The sequence below is a fragment of the Bidens hawaiensis genome, unplaced genomic scaffold (genome assembly GCF_021521415.1).
Source record: "Bidens hawaiensis isolate Kalapana, Puna unplaced genomic scaffold, B.hawaiensis_p1.1 tig00070768_1, whole genome shotgun sequence".
NCBI classification, from domain to species: domain Eukaryota; kingdom Viridiplantae; phylum Streptophyta; class Magnoliopsida; order Asterales; family Asteraceae; genus Bidens; species Bidens hawaiensis.
This window is the reverse complement of record NW_027502422.1, coordinates 36,254-54,522: the sequence shown is the minus strand read 5'-3', so window position 1 is coordinate 54,522 and position 18,269 is coordinate 36,254. Positions and strand designations below refer to the sequence as shown.

Genomic DNA, 18,269 nt, shown 5'->3' with positions numbered 1-18,269 from the left:
ATACGGATAGGGTTATACAAGGCACTACAAACAATGGCTGACAAGCTCCGACACAAACTGACATGATTCAGGTGTTATACGATCATATAGTAGCCGTATATAAAAAAATATGATGTGTGAGGATCCGAAGTGGTGTGGAAATATCCTAGGCGTTTAAATTTTAAACCTGTATGAGCGCCTCTAACTAAAACGAGCGTCTACGGGAGTGGTATATAAAGGCAACTTAACACACCAGCTCTTTGAATTACAAGCGGGAAACGGGAATGGCGAGCAGCAGTTCGCAAATGGAGCTTCTAGCCCTAATTCGTGACGCCTCTGCAGAAAAATCTCAAGGAGGTATATATATTATATTATACACTGTGTTCATTCTAAATTCAATCTCTTACATCGTTTACGTATTCACTGATCACAATCCATTTTCAATCAAACTGATAGAGCGTAGGGTCGTCAACCTCAAGCGCCAAATCGAACAACTCGAAGCGGAACATGAATCTGTGAATGCGAAGCTTGAAGACGCTAAGCGTTTGAAAGAACGCACTGAACAGGATCTCAGAGGCTTCGAAGTTGAATTGGCTATGAATGATTCATCAATTCAAACGCTAGAGGTTTGTTTTCACCTTCTATGACTTTAGTTTGTATAATATGCATGCTGTAATTCATAGCAGAAAAAAAATATAAAATAATTATAATTATATTGAAAATAATTGATAAATAGTAAATGAGTTGAGCTTGAGCCGAGCTCGAGCTTGAAAATCTACTCATGAGCCAAGCTTGAGCTTTGAAAATAGAGCTCGAAACGAGCCGAGCTAGAGCTCAAGCTCTGTGTAAGTTAAACGAGCCGAGCTCGAGCCTAGTCGAGCTCGGGCTCGGCTCAGCTCATTTGCACTGCTAGTTGTAAATGATGATTACATGAATTCATGTTGATTTAGCCTCTAGAACTTTAATTTTAGTCGTGTTTGGATGTCGTCAGGGGCGGATATCCTTGCTTCAAGATGAAGTTTCAGCCATTGGATCTGATTTGGAGGCACTTAAGGTATATGAAGATACTCGTTTTGTTGCTGCTTGATTCCGCTTTATTTGCGTGTTCATTAATAAACGTTTGTGTTTTGATTTACTTGAACCTGCATTCAGAATGAAGAAGTGGCTTTAAGGTAGGTTTATCGTGTTGTTTGTTACAATTTAGTTGTTTGTTAGACAAACAAAGTTCTTCATTTGCCATGTTTGTTCATGCAGAAAAGATTTCAACGTAAAGATGTTTGGCCTGAATGTAACCATTAGGTAGGTAATGTGTGTTGTATTTGATAAGCTACTTATCTGAGTCTTAGCATATGGACCTTGAATAAGTATGCATATATACATGTTGCAGAAGGTTTCAACAGTCGGTAGCATCAGCTAGTTATGAAGCATTTAGCAGCAAAGCAGTATCACAAAATGGTCAGTTAATTAAACCAAGATTTATAATGCACTTTTACCAGCAATTGGCTCGTTTAGATTATCCACTATAGAGTATACAACACACTTATCTATTATCATTCATATATCCTTTCTGTTTCATTTATGACCAAAGCGCACACTGAATATGGCAACACTAAAGAAGTTGAAGAAAGAAAGAAGGATCTTGAACATGAGCTGGCTCAAATAATCTCTGATACTAAAAAGATGGAACATGAATTTCTGTTGGAGCAAAACTTTCTTAAGGAGGTACCGTATATAATCCGTGGTAGATATATGTGTGCGTATATAAAATATAAATCATGAGCCATGTGAGTGAAGTTAACTATTTTTGGGACTGGTTTATAATCTGTAGGAGCAAATTGAGGTGGATGATATGAAGCATAAAATATCTTTACTGGAAGCAGTAATGGAAGGAAACAAGGAGTTTCAAGCTGCAGTTATATATCCTCACGACAGTTCATTCTCTACACTAATCGAATACGCATTTTTATACATTTTGAATATAGACAACTAGAATTTGTCTGATACAAATGCTTTTAAAAGGTGGTTTTTTTTATGAACAAGATAATTATGTTTTCCAAAAGTACCTCGAGTTAGTTTTATAAAGCATAAAAGTATACTTTGAAACTGGTTAGAACCCGGTCAAACCCGACACGAACTGGTTAAAACCTGGTTTCAAACCAGTCAAACCAACTTGACTTTTGGGGTTCCAACCTGACCCGGTTTGGCCAGAACCTGGCTTTGACATTTGCTGACCAACCGGACCCATATTTTATCCTTGACTGAAAGTACGCAGACTGCAAGAGTTGAAGATGCATACACTTCCCTTTGTGACAAGCTGCAGAAGAAATGCATATGCCCAAGCTGTGAATGTGACAATGCGGAAATTCTCAGTGGGATTCTTCAGAAAAGCTAAAGTTCTTGTAAGTCCTTTTGAGATGCTAAATCTACCTTACTTTTATAAGAACAATTAAAACCTTATGAATATGTCATTGTTGGATCTTATAGGAGTGCCTTAACAAATTAAGTGGGAAATTACATAGCGGAATAGTGAATTGTGTAGGCAGTTCATTTTGAAACTGATTATATGTTTGTTAAATAACGAAATTTGAACATGTTTGGTTGGGAGATGGTGTGACAGAATATGCTTGCAAATGCTTTGTTGTTTGAAAGTGTAATAAGTAGATGATAACTAGGTTATATACTATGTGTTTGGATTGGATTGAAAGAGAAAAGTTTTAAACAATGTCTTGTCTTTTTTTAAAAAGTCATATATTAAAAAGAAAAGAAAAAAAAAAGACAGACACACCAAAGGAAACAAATACAGGTTATCCAAATTAAATATACACCAATAAATCCAATCCAGATTTTTGAAAGTAGATCAGTTTTTATCCACGAGAAAGAAGCTGCTTTGATTGTGCCCGATTATTGTTTACGTTTTATCTAGTGTGCTTTTACATTTTTCATAAATCATAAGGCATGTGGTGTGGAGCGTGAAAGCCGGGCATAGAGAGATGACATGAACATTGTTTCATGTTGTACTCGAGAACTTACTTTACGGAACTTTACTCGAGAACTTACTTTACACGATTTTAGAAATTTAAATCCTTTAAAGAGTTTCATTTAAATTTTGGTATAGAATGAGCCATAACATACTAACATACAAGAGATGCAGATATTGAAAACTATTCGAATTCACGTTAGGGAATTCGTCTCATCATAACTAACTCCATATTTATACTAAAAATCTTCATGCCTTCAATTTTACCTTATATAATTTAGTTACATTTTTATGTCTTGTATTTTGTGCAAAAAATAATTGCTTTTATCTAGCATATACAACTTCAAATGTATGGACTCCTGTACGAAAACTTTCATTTTATGTATTAATTTTGTCACATTTACATCTTGCATTTTAGCCACATGTTTCGATGCTTATATTCTCATTATATCGTGATTTTAAGTTCTCATCATCTTTCATCATGTATACGCTACATTACATACAAAAGTATCATCTATGTTGATATGATATACTTTACCAAACTTTATTTTCGGGTACTGCAAACTCATTTAAAACCATCATGTCTAACATTTAAGCATGTGAAAAAAAAAAGAAAAATGAAACCGAACTTGAAATTCTCAATAATTTTTTTTTATGCTAAGATAAGTTTTTTATAAATTATTAAATGTTTAGTTTTTTATTGCTAAGATATGAGATATCCGAAATTTTCGAATTCAGATAAAATTTTTTATTTTTTTTTAAATTTCAAATATTCGAATAATTTTAAATAGAAACTCGGATATTTCAGATATCCGAGCTAATTCCGTTTTAAATTTATTATATATATATATATCTTTTAAATTAATTTATAACAGTTTTTTTTTAAATTCAGATTCCCATTTGGATTTTCGAATCCAAAACCGAAATTTGGATGTGTGTTCACACCATAGAAATTGATGATCAAAATGAGATAGTTATAACTAATTCTACTTAGAGCCGTTTGGCAATCATGTGTTGAATTAATAGGAAGTCCAACTTATTAAGTGGTAGTCTTTGTATCATTCAACATGCTTTTGTAATTTAATCATTAAGAGGCCCTATGAGCCATTAAGATGTGCTACCAAACACATCCTATCTCTTACCGATTCATAGATAAGCTATTACTGGAATCATTAAGAGATTACCAAACATAACCTTTATTTCAATTTCCAACAACTTTTTACTTGCCCAGAATATTGAGATTTGGTTTATTATAATGAAAATTAGTAAATTGAGCAGTAAACAAATTCCCTCGTTAATGACTTTAACTAGGGCTGTCACTTTTACCCGAAACCCAAACCGAAAAAATTCGTACCCGGACCCAAACTAGCCCGACCTGAAAAAACCAAACCTGAGAATAGACTAACCCGAACCCGAACCGAAGTAATTCGGGTTGGTTCTCGGGTTTGATTTATAAGTTTCGGGTCAACCCGAAAAACCCGAATAAACTTTTAGTTTTGAAATTAAATATATTTTTAGGTATAATAAGCATAGTTTTAGCCACTAAAGTTATCAGAATCTGATCCTAATCGACTGTTGTCATTCAAACTATTATGGCTCAAGTTAGTTATTTAGTTTTACTTTTCTTTTGAATTGTTTTATGTCTTTATCAAGTTATGTTGGTTCATTATTTGATTATTTGCGTTACGAGCAAAGAAAAATATGTTGTTTTAATTTTAGCATTGAAATTTTCTGAATATTTTTGTTTTTTGTTTCATTTTCTAGGATACTCGAAACCCGATTAACCTAACCCGAAAAAACCCGAACCCCAATTACCTGAACCCGAAAAACCCGTGAGAGATTTAGGTTGGGTTTCGGGTTAAGATTTAAAACTTTGAAACCCGAAGAACCTGACTCGAAAAACCAAAAACCCGAAAAACAAGCCTGAAGAACACCCCTAACTTTAACACTGTGTTCCCGAGTTCATCTGAGAAGAGAAGGGAAAAGAAAGGAAAACTTTTCCTTTCCTTTCCTTTTCTTTCCTTTCCTTTCCATTCTTTTCTACATCTTCTCTATTTTTATATTCCTTTCCTTTCTCTCTAATTCTTTCCAATTTGGAAAGAAAGTGTTTGTTCTTGTTTTCTTCTTTCTTTCTCTTCAATTCCATTCCTTTCTTTCCTTAAATAAATTTAAGGAACACAACATTTTATTTAATTCCCTTCCTTTCCTTTCTATAAAAAACTTAGAAACACAAACATCATTTTATTTTCTACCAATTCCTTTTCTTTCCTCTCTTTAATAAGACTCGGGAGCACAGCGTGAGTAGGTAACTATAGATAGTTGGTTCCACCCTACATATAAACAAAAACACATTAGATTGAAACATTTGGTTTCTGACATAAATCAATTTTTACTAGTGAAAAATTTTGATATCTTGTTCTAATGTGAAAATGTTTTCCTACATGTAAATTAGGCGTTTTGGTTTTTAAAGAAAACAATCTATTTAAGTACACAGGCTACTTTAAATTTTACACGCATTCTAATAGTCATTAGTAACTTGAGAATTAACATTAAGCTTATTGTTATTATCAAAATAAACACGACAATATGAAATGTATCGGTGGTACAATTGAAGTTACCATACGAACAATTCAAAGCAAAGAGAAAAAGGGTGTCATAGTAATATGTTAGTTGCGTATATAACGTAATTACACTGTATCACTATATCATAAAAACTAACTAGAGTTAGTGGTGTCAATCGTATCAGGTTGGAGGGTTGATGGGTTTCGGGTTGGTGGGTTAGTGTGTTGAGATTTTTCAACCCTAACCCAACTCATATATTTATTCGTGTCGTCTCATGACCCATTTAAATTCGTGTCGTGTTTCGGGTCAACCCGTTTTACGTTCATTTATGAATATTATTAATGCCTAGTGAGTTAGTAATAAATTAAACAATTAATTACTCTTGTGTGGACCTCACAGGAGTGCCCCCTCTTGTTGGGCTTAGGGACAATGGGATTTTAGCAGGTTAGGCAGCATTGAAGGCGGCATCAGGCAAGGTTGTTAAACGGGTTAACAGATCAACCCACTTTTGAACGGGTCGGGTTTGGGTTGACCCGTTTTGAACGGGTTGGGTTCTGGTTGACCTGTTTTTTTAACGGGTCAGGTTCAAGTTGACCCATTTACCAGACAGGTCGTGTCAGCCAACCCAAACCTATATTTTCATGTCGAGTTTCGGATCGTTCCAGAAATTGACACCCCTACTTGAGTAGTTTTATTATGCTATAGAATTTACAAATAGCGTAACTCTATTATGCTATAATTTTACAAGTTGATTAATTTTATTGCGTTGCTTGTAAAATTGATTGTAGCGTAATAAAAGTATGCAACTTGGAATAGCGTAATAAAAGTAATACTTACATTTTTTGATATGTAAAAATCCGTTATTTAACGAAATTAATAAAATGCCACCATGCTTTTTCTTCCTTCGCTTCAAATGGTTTTTAAATCAGTTTCACTCGGACGGGTCATTGGCTATGCTTACCGTTGATTTCTCTAATGCCTTCAACTTAGTCGATAGGACAGCCCTTCTACATGAGGTACGTAGTCGATGTCCTTCTATTTCCTTATGGGTAGATTTTTTATATGGGCAATCGGCTAGGTTATATGTGGGGGATGCTTACATTAAGTCCACCACTGGGGTTCAGCATGGGGACCCTCTTGGGCCTCTTCTTTTTGCCTTAGTTTTGCATCCACTTGTTCACCGAATCAGAGATCGTTGCAAGCTTCTTTTGCATGCTTGGTACTTGGATGATGGTACGATTATCGGGGACACTAAAGAGGTGGTTAATGCATTAGATATTATCAGGGCCGAGGGCCCTCGGTTGGGTCTTGCATTAAACGTCAAGAAAACAGAATTATTTTGGCCAATGTGCAATGGGGAAAAGGTGCGGAAGGGGTTGTTCCCTTGCGGGATTGGAAGGCCAGTACTTGGTGTGAAACTCCTTGGTGGCGCTGTAAGTCGGGATGCGGGGTTTATCAGTAGTTTGGCTGTGAAAAGGGCACCTAGTGCTGTGGAATTGATGAGTTATCATCCAAGGCTTCGAGACCCTCAATGCGAGCTTCTTTTGCTTCGCTCATGTATGGGGGTCGCAAAGCTGTCGTTTGGCTTAAGAACGTGCCAACCTATGTACGTGGAGGAAGCTGTTTCTATTTTTTATAATGGCCTTCGAGGGGCGATTGAGGACATCGTGGTTTGTCGGGGGCCGTTCTTCGGGGATTTCTAATGGAGGTTGGCATCTCTACCGACCTGTTTTGGGGGGTTGGGTTTATGTTCGGCTAGGGATGTATCTACATATGCTTTTGTGGCTTCGAGAGCATAATCATGGAGTTTACAGGACCACATTCTTCGGGGATGTGGTATTGATGGGTTGGACACTAATTACGGGTGTGCGATGGATCGTTTACATACTTCACTTCCCGATTTTGATCTTAGCGGGTTCTCTAATAAGGACACCCCCCCCCCCCCAAATGTAAGGCCCCGAACCCGGTAGCCCTACTTTAGCGTTGGATTTACTCATAAATGCAGTTCTAAATATCAGAGTTAATTAAAACATTCGCGGAATATAAAAGCTTTCATAAAACATTTCGTAACAAAACACGTCTTGTCTTAAAACATCATTTTGTCTTTCAAAATTAACGAACATTAACTTAAACGTCTTGAGTCTTCCGATGCCAGCCTCTTATTCAGTGCCACGTGTCTCCTCAAGCGAGCTGCCTCATCCTACTCACCTGCGCGCATACTAAAAGTCAGCTACGCTGAGTGAGTTCTAGTTAATCGTACGCCATACAATACAACACATACATACATATCCGAAGATACATCCATACTTCACTAGTTACCCTTCTGTTCTACATACATACTTGCTACCTTACATACATACATATCTACAATCGCTAACCTCAGTCTACCGAGAGTACGTTCATAGTCCGCCGTCTATACCTGTACTCACGATCGTGGACACGTAAAAGGTCCGCAGTCCTTACCCATGTTCACCATTCATGGTACGTACAAGGTCCGCGGTCCTTCCTATACCATCATACATCCACAACACGTACAAGGTCCACGGTCCTTCCCTATGTTGCAACCTAATTCATAGCACGTACGAGGTCCGCAGTCCTCCCCTATGCTAAAGCACGTATAAGGTCCACAGTCCTTTCCTGTGCTGACGCCTATCTATATTACGTATAAGGTCCGCAGTCCTTATCTACGTTACGTATAAGGTCCGCAGTCCTTATCTACGTTGGCGTCTATCTCCTATAACACGTATAAGGCCCACCGTCCCTATCTACGTTTACATCTATCATCTACATCACGTATAAGGCTCGCAGTTCTTAACTACGCCATCACCTGCCAAGTCTATGTCCAACAGAAGTTAGAGGGATTTGCCATCCTAACTTACTATGTCGAATGTAGAACTCACATACCATTCGTGTACCTGTATACACATACTTCACATATACAATAATTACATTATAGCATAAGAACACTCTAGGCGTTCTTTACATCCTTCATTTAACAACCATACCCCTTGTCGTTACGTGCAATATCCGAAGATCGTTCACGCCCCGACAAGTATTCATTTGTAATATTCATACATCTTCGATATATAATATTCGTACCTTTATTTTTAACCTGACAGTACGCGCAATATCCGAAGATCGTTCGCGTACCGACAAGCAATCATTCATATCCATCACATATATCACATATGGCATACACTTATCACTTAGGATAAATGTATTAACAACACATCGAGTATGCACACAGCCCCGAAAACATAACAAGGAATGGGGCTAGAAACTCACCTGAACTCTGCTTCTTCCTCTGATAGTTGTAAATCCCTTCTTTAACTGTGCTCGGCTGACTGTATAAGTTACACGTATCAATACTCGCCTGATCTAATCTGGTGGCCTAGTATTAGCTTACTTTTACTTATCGTTTTAATCTATTCTCTAATTGAACTTGACTTTAGGCGAAGTTAAACCTTAGGCGAACATAGCTTTAGGCGGAGTTAAACCTTAGGTGAACTTAGCTTTAGGCGAAGTTGTCATCGGGCGAACTTGGCTTTAGGCGAAGTTGTCATCAGGCGAACTTAGCTTGCAGGCGAAGTTGTCATCAGGCGAACTTGGCTTTAGGCGAAGTTGTCATCAGGAGAACTTAGCTTGCAGGCGAAGTTCATCAGGCGAACTTAGCTTGCAGGCGAAGTTGTCGTCTGCAGCTACTGTTCGTTCTTAAATCCCTTAATCACCTTCGTTTCTTAACCAAATAACTCGATTTAGGTACCCACGGGATCGTCTGACCAGCGCCTACAAACCCCAACCATCAAATCGACCTAACATCGATGTTTAAAGGGTGCGATTTAGGCATATAGGTTACGGGTTCTTTTTATCAATCGATTAACCCATCAAATCATAACCATTTTCAGTAAGATTAGCTTTGTTGGATTCGTTTTTACCATACAAACTCAGATCTATCATTTCTCAAATCAACCAGAACCTACACGAACGATTTCTAACTATAAACGTACCTTGAACGAGTCGAACTACGAACACGGTTAAGCCTTGATGTTGTTTTGGTCCGTCACAACGTTCCAGCACCAACAAGCTCGGGTTTTCGCCTTCGGATCTTGGTTCGGGTCGTGTGTGTTTTGGGTGTGTGTGTATGGAATATGTGAGAATGAGGATTAAATGGTGGTTAATGGTATTTATATTTAGGGATCATGGGCTTAAGCCCATGGACTCTCCTTCCTTCTTTCATAACCCAAGTCCATAACCCATATCCATTACCCAACACTAGCCCGACCCATACCAACTCCTACTCTATTTATTTATTTCCCGATAACCCGAGTAAACTTTCCCTCTATTATTAAGTAATATAATTAATATCATTTTGGAAATTTCGGGATGTTACAAGTCTTCCCCCCTTAAAGTGGTTTCGTCCCCGAAACCAAACTTATTCCCTATAAAAGGAAAACTTCTTATATTTACACACTTTATCGAATCACCTTTGCCTTCTGGGTTATCCTTCTTACTCCCGACTTTGCAGCCATCGAATGGTGGTCATGTGTTTTAGCTATTTAAGGTAGCTCGTCCATGAGACCCTCGATGTACCAAGACTCATCTCATCCTTCCAAGGCTTCGATTAGTACTTTTAACACTATTGTCTAAAACAACCTTTCATCATAGCATAATAATCATTCATAACCAAACTCAATATATTACACGTCACTGATAAACATAAGTTTTAAACCTTAACACAAAACAAGTCCTTAAGCAAAAGTAACTTAATAAAACCATTGCATGAGCAATTATTCCTTCATCAAGTGTTCCTCTCTGCAGTTTCCCCAAGTCTTTATCCTTTCGCACCTCCCGCCCCTGATTCCTTGCAATCCCTAGCCATGTGGTCAGCTTTTCCGCATTTGAAGCACTTTGGACGATCAGGGCATTCTCGAGAATAATGCCCACTCTTTCCACACCGATAGCACCTGTCTGTCCCAGTCTTGCATTCTCCCCGGTGCACTCGCCCACACGTCTTACATGCATCCTTGTTCCCAACCTTGGCCTTCCTCTCATCAGTTGTTGTCACCATCTCGCCAGACCGCTTAGCAGAGGTAGCCCATTTCTTCTCCTTCTTTTCCTCCACCGCCACATCGTCCTCAGCCAGGTCAGCGTAAACCACTTCTGCAAGTTCAACAGCAGAGTCAAAAGTAGCAGGTTTATTTGCCCTGACTAACATGCGGACTTTTTGTGGCAATCCCCTCACATAACATTTGATTCTCCGGACCTCAGTGTCAACCATATCAGGCACCAACCTAGATAGTCGGTTGAATTCAGTAGTATACTCACGATGCGTCATCATACCGGCCTTTAAATTCAGGAACTTCATCTCCGTCCTTTCAACCTCGGCATCTGCACAAAACTTCTTCATCACCAACTCTTTCAGATCGTCCCATCTCAACGCCTTGATCTCATCCCTAGTCTTTCTCTGCTCCACACTTTCCCACCAATACATAGCTTCTTCCTCAAATGACTGAGTAGCATAACCCACAGCTTGGTCGGGACGGCATTCGCTAATGCGGATAATCTTGTCCATAGTGGTTATCCATTGGAGAGTAGCGATTGCGTCTCCCAACCCAGTCAGCTTTGGCGGGTCGCATCCTTTGAAGGACTTATAGTTGCACCCATCTTGGCCTCTTTTCCTGTCATCGACCTTCACAGACTTATCCTCACTCGAGGCCTCTCTTTCTCCTTCCCCATCCTTCCTACCATCACCACCTGCCACTTCAGCAGTTCGTTCACGGCTTCCAGCAGATCTTTCGGGATTCAGGTTCTTCACAGCAGCAACTACAGCTTGAACAATGGCTGCTTGAACTGCAGGGCTAAGTTGAACCTCTTCGTTGTTGTTCTGGTCTCCTCCAGCTGCGCTTCCTTCATCTTCGGTGTGGGAAGCTTCTTCTACCGAGGGTTGCCGGACAAGACGAGGCCTGTCGCGTCGTCCAGTGCGACCTCCAGCTCCAGCAATGTCTCCAGCTCCAACCATCGTATTCTAAAAGGGAAAACACAAACATCATCACTCAAGGAACTATTTAGTACAAGGATAGCAAGGCTAACAGGTAATAACAGTGGCCAGCTGTGACTAGCTGATTACGTTGCTTTCCGTGTCCTATACACTTCCCTTTATGAGTCTATTTGTGCTGGTTCTACTTAAGCAGTTAGTCAAATCAAACAATCAATTATCCCTATCCCTATCGTTCACGTATCTTTTCTTTCTCATTAACATATATCATTTAATCATACACTTTACCTTTACTGATCTTGCTTGAGCGACACATGGCATTCTTGAACTGTCATCTTCTTTCTTTTCTTACTTAAACCTCATTCTCTGTTCGAGTCCAAGCATGTAGGATGCTTAAATCTCTCGAACTTTGCTCTGATACCAACTTGTAAGGCCCCGAACCCGGTAGCCTTACTTTAGCGTTGGATTTACTCATAAACGCAGTTCTAAATATCAGAGTTAATTAAAACATTCGCGGAATATAAAGGCTTTCATAAAACATTTCGTAACAAAACACGTCTTGTCTTAAAACATCATTTTGTCTTTCAAAATTAACGAACATTAACTTAAACGTCTTGAGTCTTCCGATGCCAGCCTCTTATTCAGTGCCACGTGTCTCCTCAAGCGAGCTGCCTCATCCTACTCACCTGCGCGCATACTAAAAGTCAGCTACGCTGAGTGAGTTCTAGTTAATCGTACGCCATACAATACAACACATACATACATATCCGAAGATACATCCATACTTCACTAGTTACCCTTCTGTTCTACATACATACTTGCTACCTTACATACATACATATCTACAATCGCTAACCTCAGTCTACCGAGAGTACGTTCATAGTCCGCCGTCTATACCTGTACTCACGATCGTGGACACGTAAAAGGTCCGCAGTCCTTACCCATGTTCACCATTCATGGTACGTACAAGGTCCGCGGTCCTTCCTATACCATCATACATCCACAACACGTACAAGGTCCACGGTCCTTCCCTATGTTGCAACCTAATTCATAGCACGTACGAGGTCCGCAGTCCTCCCCTATGCTAAAGCACGTATAAGGTCCACAGTCCTTTCCTGTGCTGACGCCTATCTATATTACGTATAAGGTCCGCAGTCCTTATCTACGTTACGTATAAGGTCCGCAGTCCTTATCTACGTTGGCGTCTATCTCCTATAACACGTATAAGGCCCCACCGTCCCTATCTACGTTTACATCTATCATCTACATCACGTATAAGGCTCGCAGTCCTTAACTACGCCATCACCTGCCAAGTCTATGTCCAACAGAAGTTAGAGGGATTTGCCATCCTAACTTACTATGTCGAACGTAGAACTCACATACCATTCGTGTACCATTCGTGTACCTGTATACACATACTTCACATATACAATAATTACATTATAGCATAAGAACACTCTAGGCGTTCTTTACATCCTTCATTTAACAACCATACCCCTTGTCGTTACGTGCAATATCCGAAGATCGTTCACGCCCCGACAAGTATTCATTTGTAATATTCATACATCTTCGATATATAATATTCGTACCTTTATTTTTAACCTGACAGTACGCGCAATATCCGAAGATCGTTCGCGTACCGACTAGCAATCATTCATATCCATCACATATATCATATATGGCATACACTTATCACTTAGGATAAATGTATTAACAACACATCGAGTATGCACACAGCCCCGAAAACATAACAAGGAATGGGCTAGAAACTCACCTGAACTCTGCTTCTTCCTCTGATAGTTGTAAATCCCTTCTTTAACTGTGCTCGGCTGACTGTATAAGTTACACGTATCAATACTCGCCTGATCTAATCTGGTGGCCTAGTATTAGCTTACTTTTACTTATCGTTTTAATCTATTCTCTAATCGAACTTGACTTTAGGCGAAGTTAAACCTTAGGCGAACATAGCTTTAGGCGAAGTTAAACCTTAGGCGAACTTAGCTTTAGGCGTAGTTGTCATCAGGCGAACTTGGCTTTAGGCGAAGTTGTCATCAGGCGAACTTGGCTTTAGGCGAAGTTGTCATCAGGCGAACTTAGCTTGCAGGCGAAGTTGTCATCAGGCGAACTTGGCTTTAGGCGAAATTGTCATCAGGTGAACTTGGCTTTAGGCGAAGTTGTCATCAGGCGAACTTAGCTTGCAGGCGAAGTTCATCAGGCGAACTTAGCTTGCAGGCGAAGTTGTCGTCTGCAGCTACTGTTCGTTCTTAAATCCCTTAATCACCTTCGTTTCTTAACCAAATAACTCGATTTAGTTACCCACGGGATCGTCTGACCAGCGCCTACAAACCCCAACCATCAAATCGACCTAACATCGATGTTTAAAGGGTGCGATTTAGGCATATAGGTTACGTTATCAATCGATTAACCCATCAAATCATAACCATTTTCAGTAAGATTAGCTTTGTTGGATTCGTTTTTACCATACAAACTCAGATCTATCATTTCTCAAATCAACCCGAACCTACACGAACAATTTCTAACTATAAACGTACCTTGAACGAGTCGAACTACGAACACGGTTAAGCCTTGATGTTGTTTTGGTCCGTCACAACGTTCCAGCACCAACAAGCTCGGGTTTTCGCCTTCGGATCTTGGTTCGGGTCGTGTGTGTTTTGGGTGTGTGTGTATGGAATATGTGAGAATGAGGATTAAATGGTGGTTAATGGTATTTATATTTAGGGATCATGGGCTTAAGCCCATGGACTCTCCTTCCTTCTTTCATAACCCAAGTCCATAACCCATATCCATTACCCAACACTAGCCCGACCCATACCAACTCCTACTCTATTTATTTATTTCTCGATAACCCGAGTAAACTTTCCCTCTATTATTAAGTAATATAATTAATATCATTTTGGAAATTTCGGGATGTTACACTAAAGCCCAACGTGCTTTGACAAGTGCCTTATTTAGTGGAATCGTCCAGAATTTAGAAGCGAAGTTTGATCTATCTCCTCGCCAAAAAGCGGTGTTTGAATGTCTTCGAGCTCCTCGGGCTCAGGATTTTCTTACGGTCATCCCTATTGAAGGATTAGGCCAACACATGTCGGGGTTGGAGTACCGGGCTATCCTTAAGTACCGGTTAATGATCCCTATGTTTCCGATTGATGAGCCTTGCCCAGTTTGCCGCAAAGTCTGTTTGGATTCCTTTGGAGACCATGCGGTGCATTGCAAAGAATTACCCGGTTTTAAATATAGGCATGATTTGGTTAAGGATGTTCTATGCGATGTTCTTAAACGGGCAGGGATTTCTGCGAAAAAGGAGGCCCCAGTTAACTTTCTTACAGATCCGCTTGAAGGGAGGTTCACGTTACGACCAGCTGATATTCTTGTGTTTGGGTGGGCAGGGGGGAAACACGCTTGTGTGGACCTTACAGGAGTGTCTCCTCTTGTCAGGCTTAGGGACCACGGATTTGTTGTGGGTCAGGCTGCGTTGAAGGCCGAATCGGGCAAAGTTGCCAAACACGAGAAAGCCTGTTTAGAAAATCAACACGTGTTTCTCCCTATACATTTGGGTTTCTGGCCCCGAAGGCCGTGAATTTTCTAAACAGGGTTCAGCGTGTCGTTCATGGTACTTTGTCGTCTCCTACGACTCAACGCTTTGTTTTTAGTAGAATTGGTTTTGCTATTCAAAAGAGGGTTGCGGCGCAGCTTGTTGCCCGTTTGTCTGCCACTTTATTGTAATCGTTTTGATTTTAATGATATACCTGCTATTAGATCCAACTCCTATGAAATATATAATGCATTATTTAGGTGTCCTAAAAAAAGTCGTTTTGCAGAAAACTAACACAAGTAACCATGAACATTTCCTTAAATTTGAAAGCAATTTAGTTAAGAACACGAGCTACCGTAAATTCAACACATCCTAAAAATTATTAGTAACTTGAAAATTAAGTAATTGATATCTTACTATTGAATATATATAAACGAAAACTTTATAAGCTTAATGGAGTTTTCTCATGCATTTGATCCGAATTTATGGCTATGAGTCTCACCAAACCCAGATATCCATTAAACGGATTATAACATCTCATTAAATTAAAAATTAATCTCACCAAATATTTGATATGAGAATCCTATAAAATAGTGATATACTAAAAATTAATATCCGATTTAAAAAAATATTATTTATAATTAAAAAACAAATTTATAATAAAAAAAATAATCATGTCATGGATCTCATCATACCCAGATAACTTTTAAACCGGGTTATGACATCTCATTCAGTTGTGAAACCCTTTCATTATCAAATCCAAAGTATATTATTAGATTTCTTACAATAAATAAAATTTAAATATATAAATAAATATTGTAAACGAATAATACAAAACAAACCCCGTAATACGGAAGATAAAATCTAGTAATAAAAAAATATTGTGTTTGCTATTTTATCAGATACCTACACACATGACACATCTAACTTTAGCACACATGATAAACCCTTTCCATTAAAATAATAATTAGTTAGAAACAAATATCCAACTTTAACCCGCATGATAAACTCTTACCGTTGTAGCATTCTCAACCTATTCTTTAAAAATATGTAAGAAAAATTTGCAAATTATATGGTATGCTTATTAGTGGTCGTGAGTAGAGTAGAAAGAAAATATTATACAGAAAAAGTTAAATTTGAGGTTTCATTGTTCAAAACCGTATAATATTTTAAATACCTTCTGAAAGTGGTTGCGAGTGAAGGGAAGCGAAATAATAATGATAAAAGTATAAAAGTGCATTACTTAATTGAAAATGAGAGAGAAATCGTAGCGATCTTTAATATAATTATATTATATATATGGATATATAGTAGGAAACTGAATGCGAATGCTCCGACACAGCTATCTTTACCACACAACCACACATGAGAGGTAGGGGGTTCAAACCTCACTATCACCAATTTATATGGGAGATATGAGGGATGACCCTGGCTTGCCAGGGTTCGAGTCCTGATCTCACCCGGTTTTACTGGCTCCTCGCTGTCGTGCCGTTTGGCGGGCGTGGGGGTCGGGTTTTATCCGGGGAATCCCTCAATGAGTGGACCGCTAAGGGCTTCATCCGTCCAGACTCGTGGCCGGCTCAGGCTACCTTTAGCCAATGGGGCCGCATACGGAGTACCCGGCGTTACTTAGTTGGTCGTTCCAAAAAAAAAACCCGCACATGATAAACCCTTTCCATTAAAATAATAATATACCCGGCGTTACTTAGTTGGTCGTTCCAAAAAAAAACCCGCACATGATAAACCCTTTCCATTAAAATAATAATAATTAGTTAAAAACAAATATCCCACTTTAACCCACATGCTAAACTCTTTCCCTTAAACTAATAATAACTAGTTACAAAACCCCATATCCACAGTTCCACACCAAGTACAACCCTAAAACATCAAAACCCCAACAACTTAAAACAATAGATTTTCATTTTTCAGTATAATATATATATATATATATATATACAAAAGCATGTAAATAAAAAGTGTCACGTAAATACACTCCCAAATATATATTTATATTTTCTTTCTTTAACCTCTTTCTCTCTTGTTCTCAAACTGGTTTCTTTGCCTCTGCTGCTGGTTTGGTCTTTCGAGTTCGTTCGATCTGCACGCCAATTCACTTGCTAATTCTGTTCGTTGTCACTAGATCTCCTTTAATTTGCTTTCCGTGGAGGCAACTTCACCGGTAATTCTTATTATTTTATTATTTTATACTTGTTGATTGATTTTAAAAACCGATTTACTTAATTTGTTTATGATTTTGACGGTGATGATATTAGGGATGAAGCGTGTGCGAGATGACGGCTACACCGGTTCTCAATTCAAGCGGCCGTTTGTGGCTCCGAGAGAGCCGTAAGATTACTGGCTTTCAATTGATGTGATTAATTGTTGATTAATTTGTGGTTTGGTGGTTGATTGTTTGACTTTGAGGTTTGTGGATGGTGTGGTAGGGTTAGTGTTAGGATTTTGCGGATTGATGTGATGTGTTGTGTGATTTAGGTTTTCTGGTGTTTGAAACTTTGAATTATATTTTTTTTGTGAGGTATGAGTTCGCGGTGGATTTTGATGTTTTTTGATCTGGATGTGAAGCATGTAATGGTGAATTGCTATCCTTTGTGCAGAAGATTCTGTTATTTGTTTTTTTAATAATTCATGTGGTGTGTGATGAAAATTGAATGAAATATGACCTTCTGGTGTTTGAATTATATTTTTTTGATCTGGATGTGAAGCATGTAATGGTGAATTGTTACTCTTTGTGCAGAAGATTCTGTTAGTTTTGCAGGAAATAAATAAAATTGCAGTCGGCATGATGATTAGGTTTTTGTTTATTACTTTGTAGGGTTTGAAAAATGTTTTTTTTAATAAGTCATGTGGTGTGTGATGCAAATTGAATGAAATATGACCTGTGATTATCCTAGAATGTTTTGTGTCCACTATTTACAACTTGTTCTGCACATCTGATATACTCTGATATTTAATTGCAAATTGTGAGTAGACGGTTGTTTTTGATCTGTATGTAAAGCATGTAATAGCAGATTATTAGTTTTTGTTCAGAAGATTCTGTTTTTTTCCGCTGGATGTAAATAAAATTGCAGTTGACTCTACGGCTAGGTTTTGGTTTCTTATTTTTTAGGGTTTGTGTGGTTAAAGGTGTGATTGCAAATGTTGTAATGTTTTTTATTTTATTATATCCCTTATTTGGCCTTTCC

The 18,269-nt window shown here is 38.5% G+C and overlaps 1 protein-coding gene and 1 long non-coding RNA gene across 2 annotated transcripts; both read left to right on the top strand.

Moving 5' to 3' along the window:
- Positions 1-213: 213 nt before the first annotated feature.
- On the top strand, positions 214-1,066 carry LOC143605682 (uncharacterized). The gene is made up of 3 exons (XM_077081705.1): positions 214-336; positions 436-605; positions 971-1,066. Exons 1-3 carry the CDS (start codon positions 264-266, stop codon positions 1,064-1,066), a joined length of 339 nt encoding a protein of 112 aa, XP_076937820.1. The 5' UTR covers positions 214-263.
- Positions 1,067-1,364: 298 nt separating this feature from the next.
- LOC143605680 (uncharacterized) lies at positions 1,365-1,896 on the top strand. Its single transcript, XR_013148592.1, has 3 exons — positions 1,365-1,434; positions 1,568-1,701; positions 1,808-1,896. It is a non-coding gene; the product is annotated as an uncharacterized LOC143605680 (long non-coding RNA).
- Positions 1,897-18,269: the final 16,373 nt, after the last annotated feature.